This window comes from Dendrobates tinctorius, unplaced genomic scaffold (assembly GCF_039654945.1).
Source record: "Dendrobates tinctorius isolate UK_male_01 unplaced genomic scaffold, ASM3965494v1 ptg000028l, whole genome shotgun sequence".
In the NCBI taxonomy this organism is placed as follows: domain Eukaryota; kingdom Metazoa; phylum Chordata; class Amphibia; order Anura; family Dendrobatidae; genus Dendrobates; species Dendrobates tinctorius.
In genome coordinates, this window is record NW_027361696.1 from 57,786,078 (window position 1) to 57,807,616 (window position 21,539).

The following is a 21,539-nucleotide window of genomic DNA, read 5'->3' on the forward strand; positions in this document are numbered from 1 at the left end:
TCCATCAGTACGGTTACTGTTCCTTGTATTTTTTTCTGCCAGTCACATTTCTGCAGAGGACTGATAACATATTATCCACCAATAATAACATTTGGATTTTCTATTCTGCATTTAGTAGGTCCACAGTCCTGTGCTGCTCGCTCCGGCCGGCAGAACGACTTGTAGACCTGTCATCCTCACACAGGTCCTTCTGGACTTAGGAACATGGCACTGATCATGCAGGGCTGTTATTATCAGTGCAGTCTATAGTTTACATATTCAGGTGGCCCCCTGATCAATTATTGTTTTGCAGGTTCCACTCCCAGCTGCCTCTGGTTCAGATTCCCTGACTGACAGTATATTTATCAGGAGGAGAGGTCAATGGCCGCCCAGGTCACACAGACATAGCTATGGCCAGCTATGGTCACACAATCAGGATAAAGAGTCCTAAATATCTCGGTCTATCCCTCTCTAAATCTGAAAAATTCAGACTACCACCACTATGATAATTTGGTTGGACATTTAAGAGGTTAAAAACATGACGTTTCTTCATTGCTTAATCAGTCTGGAATCAGTACATGGGTTTGCTTCTCAAAGAAAACTTCCTTATTCTACAACACATCTACAGGGCAGACACAGAACAATCCACCATCTGCAATGAGGGGTTTCTTAATATTAGGTAAGCTCCTTATAGATAAAAAGTTATAGTCTTAATACAGTGATAATTAGTAAGTGACTGTTCTGGCACTAGCTACATATCTTTACTATAAATAATTAAGCATATAAAGTTTTTTTCCATTTTATTGACTAAAAGTAACTACTACCATGTAAAAATTCCATTTTACCTGTCAGAGGTCTTCTTAGACTTTTGTATGTTTTCAGCAAATTTATGATTGCAAATTTTGAGGCTAAACAAGATGTCATAAATATGTCACTAAAGCTGGTTTCACACTTGCATTGGGCAGAGCTGCGGAGGGCTGCGAAAAACTATGCATGCGGACACATCCTCATACATCCATATGGCCTGCGTACCCAGTGTTAACGATAGGAACGCAGGATGCATGCAGACATAGGCAGAGCTGAATGGAAGAGGTGCGGCAGTGGGCGGGGCTTAACGGAGGAACTATGCAGCCCTCTGCAGCTCTGACCAACGCAAGTGTGACACCAGCCTAATAAGTGCTAAAAGGAATCTGACATCAGGGTTTTACTATTTATTGTGAGATTAGCATGAAATAGGGGCAGAGATCCTGATTCCAGTGATGTCTCACTTACTAGGCTGTGTGCTGTAGGTGCAATAAAATAAGTGCCTTATCAGCAGGAGATTATCAATGGAGGACTAGTTGTACCGTGTCATGTAGTCCTCCTACTCTGTGTAACCCTGTCACCGATCAGCAGCTTTCTGTCAATGAATACTGTATACAGAAAGTTGCCAATCAGTGGTGTGGGGGGGTTATTCAGAGCTCAGCATTCAGATAACTGCTAGATCTGCAGTGGAAAAAAATATTTTATCAAAATTGCAGCAAGCAGCTTTCACAATTTCATATTTGTGGCCTAAGGACTCTGAGTAACAGCTCAGCCACCCTATGGGATCTGGGGTGCGCTGGACTGTCAGTGTTGTGAGTGACAGTCCAGTCTTCCAATCTGATGCTGTCAGCACTTTGATTGATAGCCCTGTTGCTCATTTTGACCCAGTCTGCAGGCATTTCCCAAGGTGCCTCCCGTCTTTAATGATTGATGGCTACTTAGCTGGTTTTCTGTGAGCAGTTCAGCGTCACTTGTAGCTTAGCTTTGTTTGGTGTGTGTGCTTAGCATTGTGTATGTTTCTCTGATCTTGTTGCCAGACCTAGGATTTGTTGTTACTGTTGGTGTGGATTATCCCCTCTGCTCTTGACACGTTCTGACTTCAGGTGCCTGACCCCGGACTTGACTTCTGACTACCCTTCTTGTCTTATTCCCTTGTCTTGACATACCCTTCTTGCTCTTGACCCCGTACTGTTACCTGACCAAGCCTTTGTGTTGCCTCTCTGTACTATGTGCCCTCTTGGTATTTGACCTTCTGATTACCCTGTCTCTCAACTTGTCCGTGCGTAGTGACTCAGCATCACAGCAGCCCAGTAAGTGACATATCACTGGAATCATGGTCTTTGTACCTACATCAAGCTGCCCTCAGATTACATAGCAAAACCTGGTGACAGATTCCTTTAACAGGATTTGTCAGAGTCCACCTTATCTTCAAAAACATCTATACCAAATTCAATATCTTTGCGCAGTGCGCAGTGTTGTGAGTTCATTTTCTGGTCCACCAGTTGTGAGTTCTCCTGTCAGGCTCCCTCTGGTGGTAACAGGAGGTAGTGAGGCTGATTTAATCAGTAGAGATCTGCCACCTGATAATGAGGATGACGATTGGACCTCAGGAATCTCAGACTGGATTTAAGACACCCAACTCCCTATTCTGGTGCTGGTGATTCCTTCTGGCTTGTCAGGTCTTGGTTTTCAGCTCTGTTCCAGTCATCTAAAGCTAAGTTTTTCTGCTAATGTTCACACTTGATTTTGTTGGTCTATTCAGTTTTTTGTGTGGTCAGCCAGCCCCGGCTAGGGCTGTGCTGAATTTCCACTCTTATTTACCTGTATTTGCCAATTTGCTTTTTGCCCCTTATTAGATTGGCCTCTTTTTGCTCTGTCTCAGAATATTTCAGAGTGCTGATATAGTGGGAGAAGTCTAGTGACTTCAGGGTTAATTTTGCTATCAGAAGTGTTGGACATTATTTTCGTAGGGTTTTTTGCAGATTGCAGACAGTGTCTTTTCTTTCCTATCCTTTCTAGTTAGTTTGGGCCCCATCATTTGCTCAGCCTATTTTCCTGCCTGTGTTTGTGCTTTCATCTTGTTTCACCGTCAATACATGTGTGGGCTGTCTTTCCTTTGGGGTCTGCTCTGGGGCAGTTAGTTTTCCCCTTTTCTTGCTTCAGGCTTATGTAGTTCTCCGGCTGTGACGAAGCGTCTAGGATCATCATAGGTACGCTCCACGGCTGCTGCTAGTTGTGTGGTTGGGATCAGGGATCTGCAATCTGCATAGTTACCAACCTCTCTGGTTTTCTGTGACTTAGCTTGTTTTGCTTTTTTCTCCTCGGTGACCCATTCATAACAGCACAGGCACAGGATTCTAGGACCATAACTGACATGCAAGGAAGGGGAGTAGTATTGTAATGAGGACATGAGGCAGGGATTTCTTCCAGGCACAGCATGCCCCGGATCCTGGAAGAAATCATTAGCATAAAGACAGAATATAACATTTCTCAGCAACAAAACTATTAATGTGAGGCATACAGGTAGGACTAGTGCAGCATTTCTATTACCTGTATGCCCATATTAATAGGTCATATATACATCCCAGGGGGTGACAGATTCCCTTTAAGATTAAATGCTGTGTCGTCACATTGCTCCCCCATCTTAATAAGCCAGACATGATAGGATTCCGATCAACCTTCTCAACTCATCGGGGATAGTTCATCAGCATGCTTTTAAGCACACACATGAATGTACGAGGTTTCACCTTCATTAGAACAAAACTTTGTATCATTCAGTTTCTTCATAGCATATTCAATAACTTTCTTGTGAATAAACTCTACACATAATTGACAAGAACTGATTCATATCCATTGCATCAACACATGGCGTCTTCCCAGAGGCGTAGCTAGGGTTTTGGTTCATGGGGGGCGAAACTTCTGAGTGGACCCCTAAGCAGAGAACCTCAGCAGATGACCGCGCTGTTGCCAAAAATAATCTCTCTCTCTCTATATATATATATATGCCATTACTGCGGCGTCAGCGCGGCCCGCCAGTGTGCGCCGCATTAATGTAAGCTCCCTCTTCCTCTGACACACAGCGGGTGTGTGATGATGTCACTTTATCGCGTCCCCGCTGTGTGCCGTCTGACTGCAGTGCAGCTCCTGACATCAGAGCAGAGCCGCAGCCGAAATCAGCATAGGAGTGAGGAGAGATGAGTATAGTTTTTTTTTTAAATTTATATAGTGAGTCCTGGTTGCATGATTATGATACCCCGTATGAGGGGGCAGCATGATATACCCCGTATGAGGAGGGGGCAGCATGATACCCCGTATGATGGGGCAGCATGATACCCCGTATGAGGGGGGTAGTATGATACCCCATATGAGGGGGGTAGTATGATACCCCGCATGAGGGGGGCAGCATGATACCCCATATAAGGGGGGCAGCATGATACTCTATGAGGGAGGTTGCACTATATTCTGAAGGGGCTACATTATATTTTTTGGGGGGCTGTATTATACCATATGAAGGGGGCTACATTATAGAGAAAGAAAGAAAGAAAGAACAGAAGGATATAGAAAGAACAGAGAGAGAGAAAGAGGAAAGAAAGAACAGAGAGAAAGAAAAAAAAGAACAGAGAGCGAGAAAGGAAGAACAGAGAGAGAAAGAAATAACAGAGAGAGAAAGAAATATTAGAGGGAGAAAGAAAGAAAGATTAGAGAGAAGGAAAGAGGGGAAGAAAGAACAGAAAGAAAGAACAGAGAGAGAGAAAGAGATGAAAGAAAGAACAGAGAGAGAAAGAACAGAAAGAAAGAAAACAGAGTGAGAAATAAAGAACAGAGAGAGAGAAAAAGAAAGATTAGAGAGATAAAGAAAGATTAGAGAGAGAAAGAAAGATTAGAGAGAAAGAAAGAAGGGAAAGAAAGAAAGAAAGAACAGAGCGAAAGAAAGAACAGAGAGAGAGAAAGGAAGAGGTGAAAGAAAGAAAGAACAGATAGAGAAAAAGAACAGAGAGAGAGAGAAAGAAGCAAAGAGGGAAAGAAAGATTCTATAAAGATATTATAGCAGCCCAGCTCCCATTGTAGCGCCCACCTGAGCCTCCCAGTGCAGGACATATCATGATCCACTCACATGCCCGACATCCCCGAGTCCAAGGCAATCCTGCTGTCCGCGCTGTCGGAGGAGATGGTGATGGATCTGAAGCATTCCCTGAGGTGCCTCCATGGTTCCATCAGAATCTCCTCCCGAAATTACTTAATTTCCGGTCAGCTTCCAGCACGTCACTTTCGGTGGAACGTCACGTGCAAATTTTAAAGTGCTCCTCGGGGCTCTGTCGTGTACTCCTGTGTCCGCGGGAAAAGTAAGCTCCCGAATGGGGCCGACTTTCTCTCAAAATCGAGACGGTTGGGAGGTATGAATGCTCCCCACCATAAACCTTGTACACGCATAGCTCCGCACAATTCATAAACACACGGTTCCGCTTTCTATGCCTCGTACACACACGGCTCCGCTCTCTACACCTTGCACACACACGGTTCCACTCAGTAGACACATGGCTTCACTCCGTACACCTTGTATACATGCGGCTCTGCTCTGTATACCTCGCACATACGTGGCTCCGCTCCGGACACCTCGCACACACGCGGCTCCGCTCCGTACACCTCGCACACACGCGGCTCCTCTCCGTACACCTCGCACACACGCGGCTCCGCTCCGTACACCTCGTACACACACGGCTCTGCTCCGTACACCTCGCACACACGCGGCTCCGCTCCGTACACCTCGTACACACACGGCTCTGCTCCGTACATCTCGTACACACGCGGCTCCGCTCCGTACACCTCGTACACACGCGGCTCTGCTCCGTACACCTCGTACACATGTGGCTCTGCTCAGTACACCTCGTACACACGTGGCTCCTCTCCGTACACCTCGTACACACGCGGCTCTGTTCCGTACACATCGTACACATGTGGCTCTGCTCAGTACACCTCGTACACGTGGCTCCTCTCCGTACACCTCGTACACACGTGGCTCCTCTCCGCACACCTCGTACACACGTGGCTCCTCTCCGTACACCTCGTACACACGTGGCTCCTCTCCGTACACCTCGTACACACACGGCTCTGCTCCGTACACACGCGGCTCTGCTCCGTAACCTCGTACACACACGGCTCTGCTCAGTACACCTCGTACACACGTGGCTCCTCTCCGTACACCTCGTACATGCGGCTCCGTACACCTCGTACACACGGCTCCGCTCCATGCACCTCGTATGCACACGGCTCCGTTCCGTACATATCGTACACATACGGCTCTGCTACATGCACCCTGTAAGCCCCTCCTGACCCCACACAGAAACTTCCCTTCATCCAGCACCACGAAAACCAGCACAGCACAGCAGAGTCCTGCATACACTGAGACTGAGGCCCCTGATCATGTGACCTCGACTCCTCCCCTACTGTGACCTCATCACAGGTCCTGTGCACCCAGAAGAGATTAGAGCTACCCTACTGCTCCAATCCCAACGTGCCATGACAACCAGCACAGCAGAGTCCTGCATAGTGCATACAGTCAGTGAGGCCCCTGATCATGTGACCTTGACTCCTCCCCCTCCTGTGACCTCATCACAGGTCTTGTGGCTGAGAAGAGAACATAGGGGCAGAGCAGGGAGATGATTGATTCTCCCTCTCTGCCGCAGATACAGTTAAGTGTAAATCCGGGTGGGCCCTCTCAGAGTGTGGGGCCCGGGGCGTCCGCTCCCTCTGCCCCCCCGGTAGCTACGCTACTGCGTCCTCCACACCACGTAGTTACTGGATTAAATCTGATCGAGTGTCGGTGGCATGGTATTCAATCAATTGAAGATGGAACAGCTCCTGTAGTTGCCATTTCTTGTTGTGTTATACCTCCACTCTGGTCCTCTTCCCAAGGCAGAGCTGGTGGAGTTGGACATAGTGCCATCTAAAATCTGCTGTGTATGCCTCACCTATGGTCTGCTAGATCTGTCTGTGTACTTCCCAGGTTGTGGAGCCTTGGACGTTGTCTATGTACACTAGATACCTGCAGCTTGCCCAGATCCACTGGGCTGAGTAGTATCCCACTGCTCTCACCAAGATGTGGAGACACGGCAGGTCAGCGGGTACTCTAGTCTGCTGACCCGAAACCGCATGGATCAAGGCTCATCCCACTGAATGCGCGCTCTCCTTTTACCATGTGCATAATACTACTCAGACTACTCATGGTGAGGGTAAAACAGCTTGGTAATACTTTATTGAGCCACCCAACAGACAATAACACATAGAACAGTCCCAGCAAAATACCCAAGGTGCAAATCCAGAGTCTCACACTTCCGCTGACTCGCCGGAATTAATGTAGCTGCGACTTCCAGGGCCTATTACCCTTCTGGTGGCACGCACAGAGAGGAGGTAATGACAAGCTTAGGAAGCTGAAAGTCCATTGAGGTATGAGGCCAGGTGACCGAAGGTCACAACCTGATTTCTCTGAAAATCTCCATGGAGCCAGGTGACCAGTGGGTCCCAATTCTGGCTTTCCCAAACATATCAATGGGGATCAAGTGCCCAGAGGGTCCAAATCCTGGTTTTCCTAAACGTATACATGAGTTCAAAGATTGTCAATGGAGAAGATCTGTATTCTTCCAGCCGGGGCCGTGATCCCCTAAGCTGGCATCCTGTAGAACAGGGTTCCCCAACTCCAGTCTTCAAGGCCCACCAACAGATCACGTTTTCAGGATTTCCTTAGTATTGCTCAGGTGATAATTGCTTCACCTGTGGAATACAAAGGAAATCCTGAAAACATGATCTGTTTGTGGGCCTTGAGAACTGGAGTTGGGGAACCCTGCTGTAGAATGTCAAAGCTGTGTCCCTACTGATGGAAACATGACATCCTGGCTGCTGTCTTGTAGCGTGTTCCTGGCTGTAGTTTTGCAAAGAGTCTTTGGTTCTTTGAATCTTTTGTTATAAAGGCATATCCCCTTTATATAGTTCACAACTGTTGTCTTTGAAGCCATCATCCAGAGATCAAGAGGAAGGTGTGATTAAATTATCTCGCATTGTTTTGAGTATTTAATCAATTTGCATAGTTTTTATTTTATCTATTTTCCAAGCCAACAAGCCACAGGATCCCACACAAAAATCAACATATTATCAAATATTTATTGTTCAATTACCCAAAATCCCTATCCTTCAAAGATAGCAGACATTGAGCTTGCATCATAGAGTAACTCCAGAGTCACATTGAGGCTAGTACAAAAAATGGTCTGTGGTTTTTGACCAACCAAAGAAAGACACAAATTCAAAAGTCATCATAAAGATAATAGCCTGTGCCTCCTGGCTTACTGCAAATAGACATCTGTATAATTAAGATTAAATGATGTGTTGTCACAGGGACATATCCATTTTTGATATGAGACATTGATTAAAATCACCCATTCAAGTGTATGGGAACATGACATATAGCACATGGATGTCATCAATGTGCACACTATGTACTATCTATTTGGCACCTTCCAATGTATAGGAGAAGCTGTGAATTTTTTTTTTTGCATATGAAAAAAATCACTTATGAAACAACGGTGTCAAAGAAGGACAGACAGAGCAAACACTGATGAAAATTTGATACATCGCGCTGATGAAATGTTGTACAGTAAGGACTTGGGCTCACATTCATCCATGCGTTTTCTCCAGAAATTTGGCCTAAAACTCTTTGATAGCTTGGCCAAACAATTTGTGACTTTTGGCGTTTTTACGCCAGCGTCGATCAGCGCCACCATATTGGACGGTGCTGTGACAGGACAAAAATGTTCATATGCTAGAAATCTTACTCGAGGCCCTGACTGGAGTAAGCTGATTGATGAGGTAGACAGAAGTATGAGCCACTCTTTAGGCGCTCCTGATTAGTTAAGTGGCGTGCCCACATCTGACTCCAGCTCGCCTCCTCATCAAGACCAGCATGAACAGTGCCTGTTTGATGAATCAGGGACTTGATATTAGGCCACGTTCACATGATCAGTGTTTTACATCAATATCTGTAAGCCAAAATCAGGAGTGGATAAAAAATGCAGAAGCGGTGATGTGCTTCTAGTATGCTTTTCCTCTATTGTTCCACTCCTGGTTTTAACCTGCAAATACTGATGTAAAATACTGACCAAACACTGAACGTGTGAACGTGACCATATTATGCTGGCGCTATGATCACATATGGCATTATTGCAGCTTTTTTATGCAAATTAAAAGCTGCTTTGTTATAATAACTGCAAAACCTATTAGATTTGAGAAATCTAATGCAGATGCTGTTTTTGAGAACTGCTCCATTTTTATTTAAATCTGCACCATGTGAAAAACAAAAGTAATAATTTTAATGCTTCTAAAGCTTATATCTTAATAATCCCGGTGTAACGGGCCAGATTAACCCCCCCGCCCAGAATATACCTGGGGTTAAAGTGGCCTACCCCTCTGGGTCAGAATATACCCCAGCTGCTGTAGATCAGATATTTCAGGCTTCTCAGAACCATTGAGTGATATAGTCAATAACAGGGCCCCAGGCAACACACAAGGCCCCAGGCAGCACACGGGGGGGGGGGGGGGGCAGAGACAGCGGACGGAGCCCCAGGCAGCAGACGGGGGGGCAGAGACAGCGGACGGGGGGGCAGAGATAGCGAACGAGCTCCCAGGCAGCACACAAGGGGGGGCAGAGGCAGCAAACAGGGCCACAGGCAGCACACGGGGGGCAGAGACAGCGAACAGGATCCAGTCAGCGCACAGGGCCTCAGGCAGCACACAGGGACCCCAGGCAACACACGGGGGGGCAGAGACAGCAAACGAGACCCAGACAGCACACAGGGCCTCAGGCAGCACACAGGGGCCCCAGGCAGCACACAGGGGGCAGAGACAGCGAACTTGGCCCCAGGAAGCACCTGGGTCCCCAGGCAGCACACGGAGGGCAGAGACAGTGTATGGGGTCCTACGCAGTGTACGGGGCCCCAGGCAGCACATGGGGCCCCAGTCAGCACATGGGGGTTCCAGGCAGCACACAGGGTTCTAGGCAGCACATGGGGGTCCCAGGCAGCACATGGGGGTCCCAGGCAGCGCACAGGGCACCAGGCAGCACAACAGGGGCCCCAGGCAGTGCAAGAGGTCCCAAGCAGCACACGGGGACACCAGAGAGGGCACAGGGCTCCTGGCAGCGCACAGGGTTCCAGGCAGCATACAGGGGCTCCTGGTAGCGCACAGGGGTGTAGAGACAGCGCACGGGGCCCCAGACAGCACACAGGGGCCGCAGGCAGCACATGAGGGGCAGAGACAGCGTACTTGGCCCTAGGAAGCACACAGGGCCCCAGGGAGCACACCAGGTGCAGAGACAGCGCACAGGGCCCCAGACAGCACACAGGGACCCCAGGCAGCGCACAGGTGCCCCAGACATCGCGCAGGATTGTGTGATATACTCAAGAACGGGGCACCAGACATCACACAGGGGTGCCAGTCATCGCACAGGCACACAAGACATTACACAGGGGCCCCAGACATTGTACATTGCACAGGGGTGTCAAATGTGGCGCCCCCAGGAGAATGGTCGCCACAGTGGCATTACCTTCCTCCTTGGGAGTGTGATGTCATGCTTGGAGGCAATAAAGGGTCAATCTATCAGTTAAATACAACACACAGCACAGTTCCCACTCCAGGCCAGCAGAGGGAGCTCTAAACCAAAATTAGGGGAAGAGCTGCTCTCTGGGGGCCAGGAAGGGGGAAATTGGTCAGTTCGTGTGAAGAGGGGAACGTGTGTGGACGTGAGGAGAGGAGCTGGAAGATTGAGCAGAGTTCAGGCTCACTTCTAGCTGTAGCACATGGTCTGGAGTCCAGTCTCCAAGGTTGTACGGATACTGATGTTCCTGCAGCAGAAACCAGAGGAATAGGAAGCTGTAAATGCTCTGTTCCCTCATAAGAATCGGAGGCACAACAGCAACGTGTGAGCCAGAAGAAGGAGGCTACAGCTGTCTTGCATACGAGGGAGTTCTAGATGAGAACAAGCAAGTGGAACTTCAGTGTAACACAGTACTGCAAGTACCTCAGATAAGCGCTAGAAAGGAGACTACACAACCCATCTGCATAGAGAGATTCCTAAGTTGCTTCCAAGCTGGCCAGCCTCTGTTTCATCTATAATCTGGAACCTGGACTGCACTTACAAAGCACAGTAAAGGTAACGGAAACTGCACCCTGTTGTGTCATTGCATTCTTCCTGCAAACCCTCCAGCACTGCTACATCTCTGTGCCAGACACTACACCCTCTTCCTCAACACCTATTCTCACTGCCCTGGGACTACAGCTCCACCTGTGGGGAGTTATTACATCTTGCTGCCTTATACCATCTGTCCCAAAGGATCTGTCTGCAGCGTCGGCTTAAACCCTTCATTGCCAAGCACCACAGGTGGCGTCACTTATCATCCACTTATAAACTTTAACCAGCCACGCTTAACCCCTTTTACATGAACGCCCAGGGCCACGGACCGGGTCACTGCTACTGTGACACTTCCCTCTGAGATACCGGCCCGGTACCGAGTACCCCACTGCCCTGGCGGGTGATCCACAGACATTGCACAGGGGCCTCAAACATTGCACAGGGGCCCCAGACATCGCACAGGGGCCCAAGACATTGCACAGGGGCCCCAGACATTGCACATTGCACAGGGGCCCCAGACATTGCACATTGCAGAGGGACCTTAGACATTGCACAGGGGCCCCAGACATTGCACAGAGGCAGCAGACATCGCACAGGGGCCCCAGATATTGCACAGAGGCCCCAGACATCACACAGGGGCCCCAGACATTGCACAGAGGCCCCAGACATCGCACAGGGACCCCAGACATCGTACAGAGGCCCCAGACATCGTACAGGGGCCCCAGACAATGCACAGGGGCCCCAGACAATGCACATTGCAGAGGGGCCTTAGACATTGCACAGGGGCACCAGGCATCGCACAGGGGCCCCACACATTGCACATTGCACAGGGGCCGCAGACATTGCACAGGGGGACCAGATATTGCACAGGGGCCCCAGACATTGCACAGAGGCCCCAGACTTCGCACAGGGGCCCCAAGCATCACACAAGGTCTCCAGACATCGCACAGGATTGAGTGACATACTCAAGAACGGGGCCCCAGACATCGCACAGGGGGGTCCCAAACAGCGCACGTGTGGTAGCAGACAGCGCATGGGGGGCAGAGAGAGCGCACAGGGGCCCTGCATGCTGTCCCTTCCACCCTTGGGCACTGTCTCTCCCCCCTGTTGCGAGCTGTCTCTTCCCTCTTTGCGTGCTATTTCTGTCTCCCTGTGCACTGTCTGGGGCCCCTGCGCTGTCTCTACCCCCTGTGCACTGCCTGGGGCCCCTGTGTGCTGCCTGGTGCCCCTGTGTGCTGCCTGGGGCCCCCGCGTGCTGCCTGGGGCCCCTGTGCGCTGCCTGGGACCCCGTTCGCTGTCTCTGCCCCCTTTGTGCTGCTTGGGGCCCCCGTATGCTGCCTGGGACTCTGTGCGTTGCCTTTCGGGCCCCCGTGTGCTGCCTGGGACCTCGTTCTCAGCGGAGGGCGTAAGGCCGTCCCGGGAAAAGGTTGCTGTCATTCAGTGATGGCCTACCCCCGAGACGATAAAAGACGTGCGGGCCTTTCTGGGGTTGGCCGAATACTACCGTCGTTTCTTAAAGAATTTTGCATACCGGGCTCGAGCCCTGCATGACCTGCTGAAGGGGGCTCCCGCTGGGGCAAATGGACGAAAAATCCAGTGGGGACAACCTCAAGAAGAGGCCTTCCAAGACCTTAAGGCTGCGCTTTCGGATGCTCCGGTGTTGGCTTATGCAGATTTCTCGCAACCGTTCATCCTGCACACTGACGGGAGTCTTCACGGGCTGGGGGCTTTGTTGTCACAAGTTCAAGACAGCCGGGAGAGAGTGGTCGCGTATGGAAGCCGCTCACTCCATGATTCCGAGCGCAACCCTGACAATTACAGCTCCTTTAAGCTAGAGCTCCTCGCAGTAGTGTGGGCCATGACGGAGCGGTTCGCAGAGTACCTGGCGGGTTCCGAGGTAGTGGTGCAGACCGACAATAACCCGTTGGCCCATTTGGAAAACGCCAAACTGGGAGCTCTGGAACAAAGCTGGGTGGCCCTGATGGTGAAATTCAACTATAAAATTATCTATAAAAGAGGAGCCGAGTATGTACACGCTAAGGCTCTCTCCAGGATTCGACATACAACCCCAGGGAAGAGTCGAGACGACGAACTAGAATGGGAAGAGATACCGTTTGCCCTCACTGCTGCCGTGCTTAAAGCTGCCACCCAGGAAGTACCTCCCACGGAGAACCTAAGGGGCATGCTGGAACAATCCCGGGATAAGTGGATCCAACAGCAGCAAGAAGACGAAGAAATTGGACTTCTGCGGAAATGGGTAACCGCTGGCAAATTGCCCACTGACTCCCAAAGACAGACTTTGACTCAGGACATGTCGCTGATGTTACGACAATGGGAGAGACTGGTTATCTGAAAGGGACTATTGTATCATAAAATGACATCACGAACAACATCTATGACGACTTGGTAGGTAGTTACGCCAGGAGCCCAACTTAACGAACTGGCTCGAGAAGCTCACGAAAAAGGGGCTCATTTCGGAGCTCAAAAGACCTTACAATGGTTACAACAGAGAATTTACCATCCACGCTTGCAGGCTGTTGTGGATGTGACTTGCCGGACCTGTTGCCTATGCGAATAGCTAAACCGCCCGCACAGCGAGCCCCAGTACAAGCAATCGTGACCTCAGCGCCCCTCAAACTTCTGACGGTGGATTACGTGACCATTGGTCCCGCATTCCAGGGGTATGAACACTGCCTCGTCATGGTAGACCATTTCTCTAAGTTCGCTGTGGTCACCCCCACTCGAGACCAGACCGCGGAGTCGGCCGCCTCCTCAATTTGTAGAAACTTTATACAAGTTTACGGCTGCACTCAACGGATACATTCCGATCAAGGAGCATGTTTTTTAGGAAAAATAAGGGAGGAACTACACCATCTCCACGGTATTGACAAATGCAGGAACACGCCATACCACCTGCAGGGAAACGTGGCCTGCGAGCGATTTAATCGAACATTAATCCAAATGTTTCGTACTCTGGAGAGTGACAAGAAGGACCGTTGACCCGAATATGTCCCTGAACTAGCATGGGTTTATAACAACCGAGTACATCGAGTTACTGGCTATACCCCTTATTCGGATGCGAGGGCAAGGGGATCACAGAGGTAGAGTTGGACCCAGAGGAACCTCAGCCCTGGACTCTGGTATCATCACGGGTCCGAAATCACCGGCACAGGCTGCAAACTCTTCATCGAATCGTACATACCAAACTTCAAGATTTAGAACACCCAGGAAAGAGTTCATCTCTGCCTCCCGACCTCCAAAGCGGAGACCGAGTACTCGTACTAGACCAACGTCCCCAGAACAAATTAGAGCAACGCTGGGAAGAGAGTCCCTATCGAGTCCTACGCCGTATAAACTCTGAAGGACCTGTGTACGAAATACAACCCGAGAAAGATGAAACGCTGCCTACCCGTGTAGTGCATCGGAATATGCTACGGCCCTGTATTTCCACCGATCCGAAACAACCTGAACCTGCTCCTTAGGTCTCTGAACCATTGCCCGTGTTCTGGGACTCGGACGGCGAAGAAGACTTCCCCACAATAACCAGGGGCTCTCTACTCAATGACAAACCAACTGACACAATTAGTCCCCCCGAACCAGCTAGCCCACCACCAGCCACCACTCCAGAAGACTCCACCCTCATCGTACTAAGACGCTCCGAGCGGTCGACAGCCGGCAAACCCCCCGAATGATACGAACAGGACCAGTTCATATGGCTATGAAAACTGACACCTCCGCAGATCAGCCCAAGTATACTGAGGCCCTCGCCCGAGGACTGGCGAGCTTACAGGATGGGAGAATGTAGGGAGGAGGACCCCCACAGACTGTCCGGGCCGGAGCAAGGGGACCGCCATCTGAGTTCCTAAGGAAACAGTACCCGGGGGACAGAGGAGGAGAGTGGACTGTAGAGAGTGACAGGTCAGCAAAGGGAGGGGCGAGTATAAAAGGGGCAGGGAGCATGCAGAGGAGGCGTGAGAGATACGTCGGACACGGAGCAGGAGACGGAGGAGGCGTGAGAGAGCGGGAAGGACACTGACAGTTCAGAGAAGAGACCAGCAGCAGAGGGAAGATACGCAGTGGCCCTCACGAAAGAGGCGCCGAGCTTACCGACAGGGGACTGTCTATTCACCCCAATCCCGGGTTACGATCTGCCCTCGGTCATCCTTGGCCGTTACCGCTGAGCTCGAGCCCTCCGCGACCTGTCCGCTCCCCCTCCCGGCTACTGCCATTCCCATTCAGCCAGCGGTTGTGGCCTGCCCGCTGCCAGCCGCAGACGCTGCCGCTTCACGTCAGCCCGTGGTTGCGGCCTATCTATCACCGCACACAGCCGCCTTCACCCCACTGCAGTCGGAAGTTGGGGCCTGTTCCTCGTCAACAGAGACACTCTGCACACAGCCCCAGGCTGTGCACGCGGCCAGTAAACTGCCACTCTTGAGCACTGCGACAACCCTGCGTGGGGACAGGAGTCCCATTGAACTCGCTAACAAGCGCAACCCCGCTGATACAACAGGGGGTTACTCCATCTCAGGACTTCATCAGGGCCTGTTGTGCCCCAACTCCTCCTGGGCGCTGGGGCACCCGAAGACTACTCCAAATCTTCAGCAGCTGGGCCCAGCGGCTGCTACGCCAAGGCAGCCTCATCAAAGATGCCACAGCAGCCTCATGAAAGACATCAGAACAGCCTTATCAAAGACGCCAAAGCAGCTTCATCAACAACGCAGCTTCCACAGAGGCGCCGAGGGACGTCAGGATGGCTAAGTGAAATTATAGAGTATAAGGACCCGTAGACAGCCATACCATGGCCCCATAGTAACCGGTCTCGACCGGTTTAGTCGTGTTCTTTTCAAATAGTGTTTGGTTGTACTTTGTCCCTGCGAGGACAACTTTTGTTACCCTTTTTGGTTGCTTAGTATAGCCCTAGTGGCTTTAAAGTTTGCTTTTCAAAATTCAACCCGTCTCGCGTCCCGTCACTGCATCCTGCGAACCTGATGTTACCTACACACCAGTGCAAAAAAATAATCCGCATGTGACAGTGTTCACACATGGTATGCAGAGCTTCTTGTTCACAGCCTCTTAGTAACACCACATAGGGGGGCTGCCCAGTGCTAACTAAAATGCATCCCATGTGAACACAGGCCACAGTAAGCAGAACCATTTGGGCGAGACCGTGATGTCATCTGGGGTGATTCGCGCAATGTATCCCTGGAACCGGAAGATGCTGGCAGCGTGGCTGAGAGGCGGTAAGGACTCCGGGGGCCATCAGAAGGTGAGTATATCACTATTTTTTATTTTAACAGGAATATGGTGCCCAGGGCATGGAGGAGAGTCTCCCGGGTACCATCCGCACCCGAAGCGCTCACTTTACGCATGGTGGGCATAGCCACATGCGTAAAGTGAGCGTTTCAATGCAATCCTATGGCGGCGGAATCACAGCGATTCCACAGGAAAAATGAACATTCTGCGGTTTTTACCGCTATGTGATTCCGCAGCGGTAAAATCCACAGCATGGGCACAACAACTGCAGAATCCCATAGGATGGCATGGGATGCGTTTTAATAGCGTTTTTTCAGCGTTTCCGCTGTGGAAAAAGCAGCAAAAACGCTTAAAAAATGCAACGTGTGCACACAGCCTAAGGCCATGTGCACACGAATATATGCAAAGCTTGACAGTACAAGCAAAGTGAATAAGATACATGAAGTCTCATGCACATGTTGTATGCAACATGTTGTATGAGATTTTTTCCTTGCAGATTTTCAGCAGATTAGTGTCACCAACCCACCGCTGACTCGGGTATGTCAGCGGACGGAGGGAATGCGACGCACTGCCGACACACGGCTATCACAGGCACAGTGGGGGCTTATTTTAGTTATCCGACCGCTCTCGCCGGTAACATGTGGCAAAAATACAGCAAGCTAGTCTTGCCTTAACAATTTATCGCAGGGGGGTTATTTTGGAATGTCCCACCACTGCTAACAACCTTCCAAGAACTGCGGGGATTTATGTATATCCCACTTTCTCAGTTCCACTTTGGAACACGCAGCTCTCCGACGCCCCCTTATCCTCAGGTCAGTCAGGGAACTACACCTAGGATAATTAGTCGTCGGACGGGCTGCTGGTTGAGCACAGGCGATTAGACTGCTGCAGTAAGGGAATTACCAATGCTTTGGCCACAGCCACCCATTCAGCATATAAGACCCTTCCTTACTGCCAGCTAGCCCAACCAACCAAACACACCACGCTGCCACCAGCTCCCGATTTCTCTGCTTAAGTTATAGACTTAATAATGGGGTTCGAAACCAACCCAATCAGTAGCGTAATTATCTACAAAAGGCGCTTAAGTTCGTTTCTTAGAGCATGAAGACAGACTAATAAGTTTACGATTTATTCCCCAAAGTGGGGCAGTGATTACAAAGATAAAACGATTTTACAAAGTTGAGACATTAGATATGTAAATTGCAAATATAAAAATAAAAGGGGTTAACATAGATCAACACTTACAGTTGCTTAGTGGTCTTTAGGCAAGCCATGTGGCCGGGGGGAGGGGCAGCCAGCCATACATCTCTAGACATCTGGTGGGTCCTTTCAGCATGGACTCTGCAGCTCAACTCACTGGTTTGTTCAATGGAATGCCTTATGGCCTCTGCTGTGTGACATCACAGAAGGGGCCGGCTGGGGAAGTTCAGCCCCCTACTCGTGAAGTTATAATTTAACTGCAAAACTTATGACTATATCTAGCCAGGGGGACCTTGTATAGACATGTACATGGTGTCATTTTTCCCAGTTTATCGAATACAATAAAACAAAACCAAACATGCAGTAGTTATGACACACCATTTGGGAGTAATCCATATCTCAGTTTCTGGGGGATCAGAATACTGGGTTTGTGCCCTACGCAGAGATGTGGCTTTTATATCTTTGTCGCATTTGGTTCTTGCAATATGACTTCTTTTAATACTTCCCATAGCTGGATTCAAGCACATGGTTTCAAATAAAGACAGTCTTTCACTTAGCTAATCAACATTCCTTGCAGGGGGGAGGACAAATGCTTGCAGAGGAAATGTCCGGTGTCCTATTTCCAATGCAGACACAGAGCTGTAGGTGAGTAAGGGGGGTTTTCAGCCATGACAGGCAGATTTTCTCATCAGTAGAGTAGCAATGGGAGATTCCAGAATGTTCTGCAGAATCCTATCTTACTTACACATTACAATTAGAATCTGCATAATGTCAATTCTTGCAGCGTATGAGTGGGGGAAAATACGTAACAAAAGCATGGCAAATTTGTGGAAGAAAATAAATGTATTTTACGAAGCGTCTTCCTGCCAACACATTAGGATATGCAGCAGAATTTCCTCCTGCAAATCTGGAACATGTGCACATAGCCTTATCCCCTGTTCTGTGCCCCCCATTCATTTAAGTACTTGATAGCATCATAATAACTTTAGGAGTGGGGTGGGGGTGGAAGATGCTATCAGGTACTGAGCATCCTCCACCGCTCTCCCAATTCATGACAAGTCCCTGACTGCATCTTCTCCCACCTTTCAGTTCCTTACAAAATGTCCTATGCACCTTACCCTCTCCTCCCCTACTCCAATAAGTTTTAAGTCACAGATAGCATCCTCCCCCATCTCACAATTAATTGTAATGCTATCAGGGGCTAAGCACCATCATCGATCACCCAATTCATTTTACATCCATATCTAATGTCCTCCTCCCCCTGTTCATAAGTCCATTATAAGCCCCTTCCTCCTACCCCAATCCACCACATCCCTCACTGTCCTCCTCCCCCTCCACGCATTCCCTCACTGTCCTCTCCCCCACATCCATCATTGCCTTCTCCCCCACCTCCATGATTGCCCTCTCCACCATCTCCATCATTGCCTTCTCCCTCACCTCCATCATTGCCTTCTCCCCCACCTCCATCATTGCACTCTTCTCCCTCCAGAGAAACAGGCTGGATTGCCCCATTATTAGCCATCCACCATCGGCACCATTGGTATATCCACCACTGGTCTAGTGGATACTTTCAGTGTACACTGCAAAGTCAATGATGATTTAATTTAAAGTTTTGAGTTGATGTAAAGGATACAAAGAAACTGATTAACTTTTCTCTTTTAGTTCTCCTCGTCCTCACGATGGATGTGACCAGTGGACAGATCAGTATCGAGCTGATCCCTCAGTATCCGGTTAGAAGTGGATCTGTCACCCTGAGCGTTACTGGGATTACTGACAAAGTCGAGATTTTCCATTGGTATAAAGGACCAGATATAAGAAATCAGTATCAGATCCTGATATCTGTTCCTGGTTATAATCACACATTAGTTCCCAGACCTCTGTACAATGATCGGATCTCGGTTTTCAATAACGGATCATTACACATCAAAGATCTTCGTGTCACAGATGGGGGGAATTATATAGTGGTTGTACGTACGTTGAAATCAACAAAGGACGCATATGTGACCCTGGCCATCTATGGTGAGTATCACTTTCTATTCTCCCCTCTCCATCTGTTACAAGTTCACACTGCGCCTCATGTATGAGAACTGTCTCACAGAAAAGTGTCCTAATTACCCATCACAGCCAGTCAGCAGGGATGAGTGGACCTGTGGAAGTTCGGGTTCGTTGTGTTTGACCAAACTTTAGTCCAAAGTTCAGTTCAGGTACAAGAACTCTACCTGAACTTTAACCAGAACCCTATAGAAATTGGTGTTATAAAATGGTCATAGTAAATGTTAGTATTAAGTCTCTCTCTCTTCCCCCTCCCAGACATCACCAGGAGTACCGAACACTAAAACAGACTTTTGGGGGAACTACGTGTTCGGAGTTAAGCACCAGACACTAGGTGTCCGATATGAACCCTGAATTTTACAGCTCGGGTTCATGCATCTCTGCCAATCAGATGTCAGCTGCTATTTCCTAGCCTGCACTGGAGGAATGAACCTTGAATTCTGATTGGCTGAAAGAGAAAATCTTCATTCATGAGTATCTGACATCAGAATGGTTTCGCTCTAGATAAGAATCTAGATATAATAGACCTAGTAGTAGACTCTATGGTCATTATCAATGTCTTCTGCATTCGCTGGAGCTGATATACCTAATCATAATAGCTGCGACTTAGATATACCATTGTCCGTGCAATTATGTGCCATTACTGAGTACTCCCATGATTGCTGATATCTGCTATTACCATCAGCATTGCAGACATTTACAGCCTTTTAGAAATGTCCGCTGAGGCAAGTTTTGCTTTATGTTCTTGTTCTCCTCTCCATTACCCTGAATATGGAGCAGCCAAAAGGCAAAACATATGGAACAAAGAAATATTTTATAAAGTAATAATGGTCAGGATTAACCTTATCTTTTCATTCAGGGATAAGTGTCTACATCTAATATACTAGCGCCAATACAAATAGTACAGTTGTACAGTGTAGTTATTAATACAACCATACATTGTAATTATTAATACAGCCCTTCAGTGTAGATATTCATACAGCCATACATTGTAGTTACTAAAACAGCCATAGAGTGCAGTTATTATAATATAGCCAAACAGTTTAGTTATTAATACAGCTATAAAGTGTAGTTATTTATACAGCCAGTGTAGTTGTTTATACAGCCATAAAGTGTAGTTATAAAAACAGCCAGTGTAGTTATTAATACAGCTATACAGTGTCGATATTCATACAGCCATACAGTGTAGTTATTTATACAACCATAAAGTGTAGTTATTAAAACAGCCAGTGTAGTTATTAATACAGCCATACAGTGTAGATATTTATACAGCCATAAAGTGTAGTTATAAAAACAGCCAGTGTAGTTATTAATACAGCTATACAGTGTAGATATTCATACAGCCATAGAGTGTAGTTATTTATACAGCCATAAAGTGTAGTTATAAAAACAGCCAGTGTAGTTATTAATACAGCTATACAGTGTAGATATTCATACAGCCATAGAGTGTAGTTATTTATACAGCCATAAAGTGTAGTTATAAAAACAGCCAGTGTAGTTATTAATACAGCCATACAGTGTAGATATTTATACAGCCATAAAGTGTAGTTATAAAAACAGCCAGTGTAGTTATTAATACAGCTATACAGTGTAGATATTCATACAGCCATAGAGTGTAGTTATTTATACAGCCATAAAGTGTAGTTATAAAAACAGCCAGTGTAGTTATTAATACAGCCATACAGTGTAGATATTTATACAGCCATAAAGTGTAGTTATAAAAACAGCCAATGTAGTTATTAATACAGCCATACAGTGTAGATATTCATACAGCCATACAGTTTAGTTATTGTTGCAGCCATAAAGTGTAGTCATTAGTGCCTCCATACAGTGTAGTTATTCATACAGCCATATATTGTAGTTATTAATACAGTCAGTTTAGTCATTAATACAACCACACAGTATAGTTATTAATACAGCCATACAGTGTAGTTATTTATACAGCCATAAAGTGTAGTTATAAAAATAGCTATACATTGTAGTTATTAATACAATCATACGGTGTACCGTATATATTCATGTATAAGCCAACCCATGTATAAGCCGACCAGCCTAATTTTGCCACAAAAAACTGGGA

The 21,539-nt window shown here is 48.1% G+C and overlaps 1 protein-coding gene across 1 annotated transcript in view; it reads left to right on the forward strand.

The window, feature by feature from the left end:
* The first annotated feature begins 382 nt into the window (after positions 1–382).
* The window catches only part of LOC141085435 (cell adhesion molecule CEACAM19-like), an 89,469-nt gene continuing 68,312 nt past the window's right edge, over positions 383–21,539 (forward strand). Inside the window, exons 1-2 of the mRNA XM_073570799.1 lie at positions 383–658; positions 19,073–19,429. Coding sequence (XP_073426900.1) covers positions 637–658; positions 19,073–19,429 — 379 coding nt within the window. The 5' untranslated portion in view covers positions 383–636. The remainder of the gene's footprint in view (positions 659–19,072; positions 19,430–21,539) is intronic.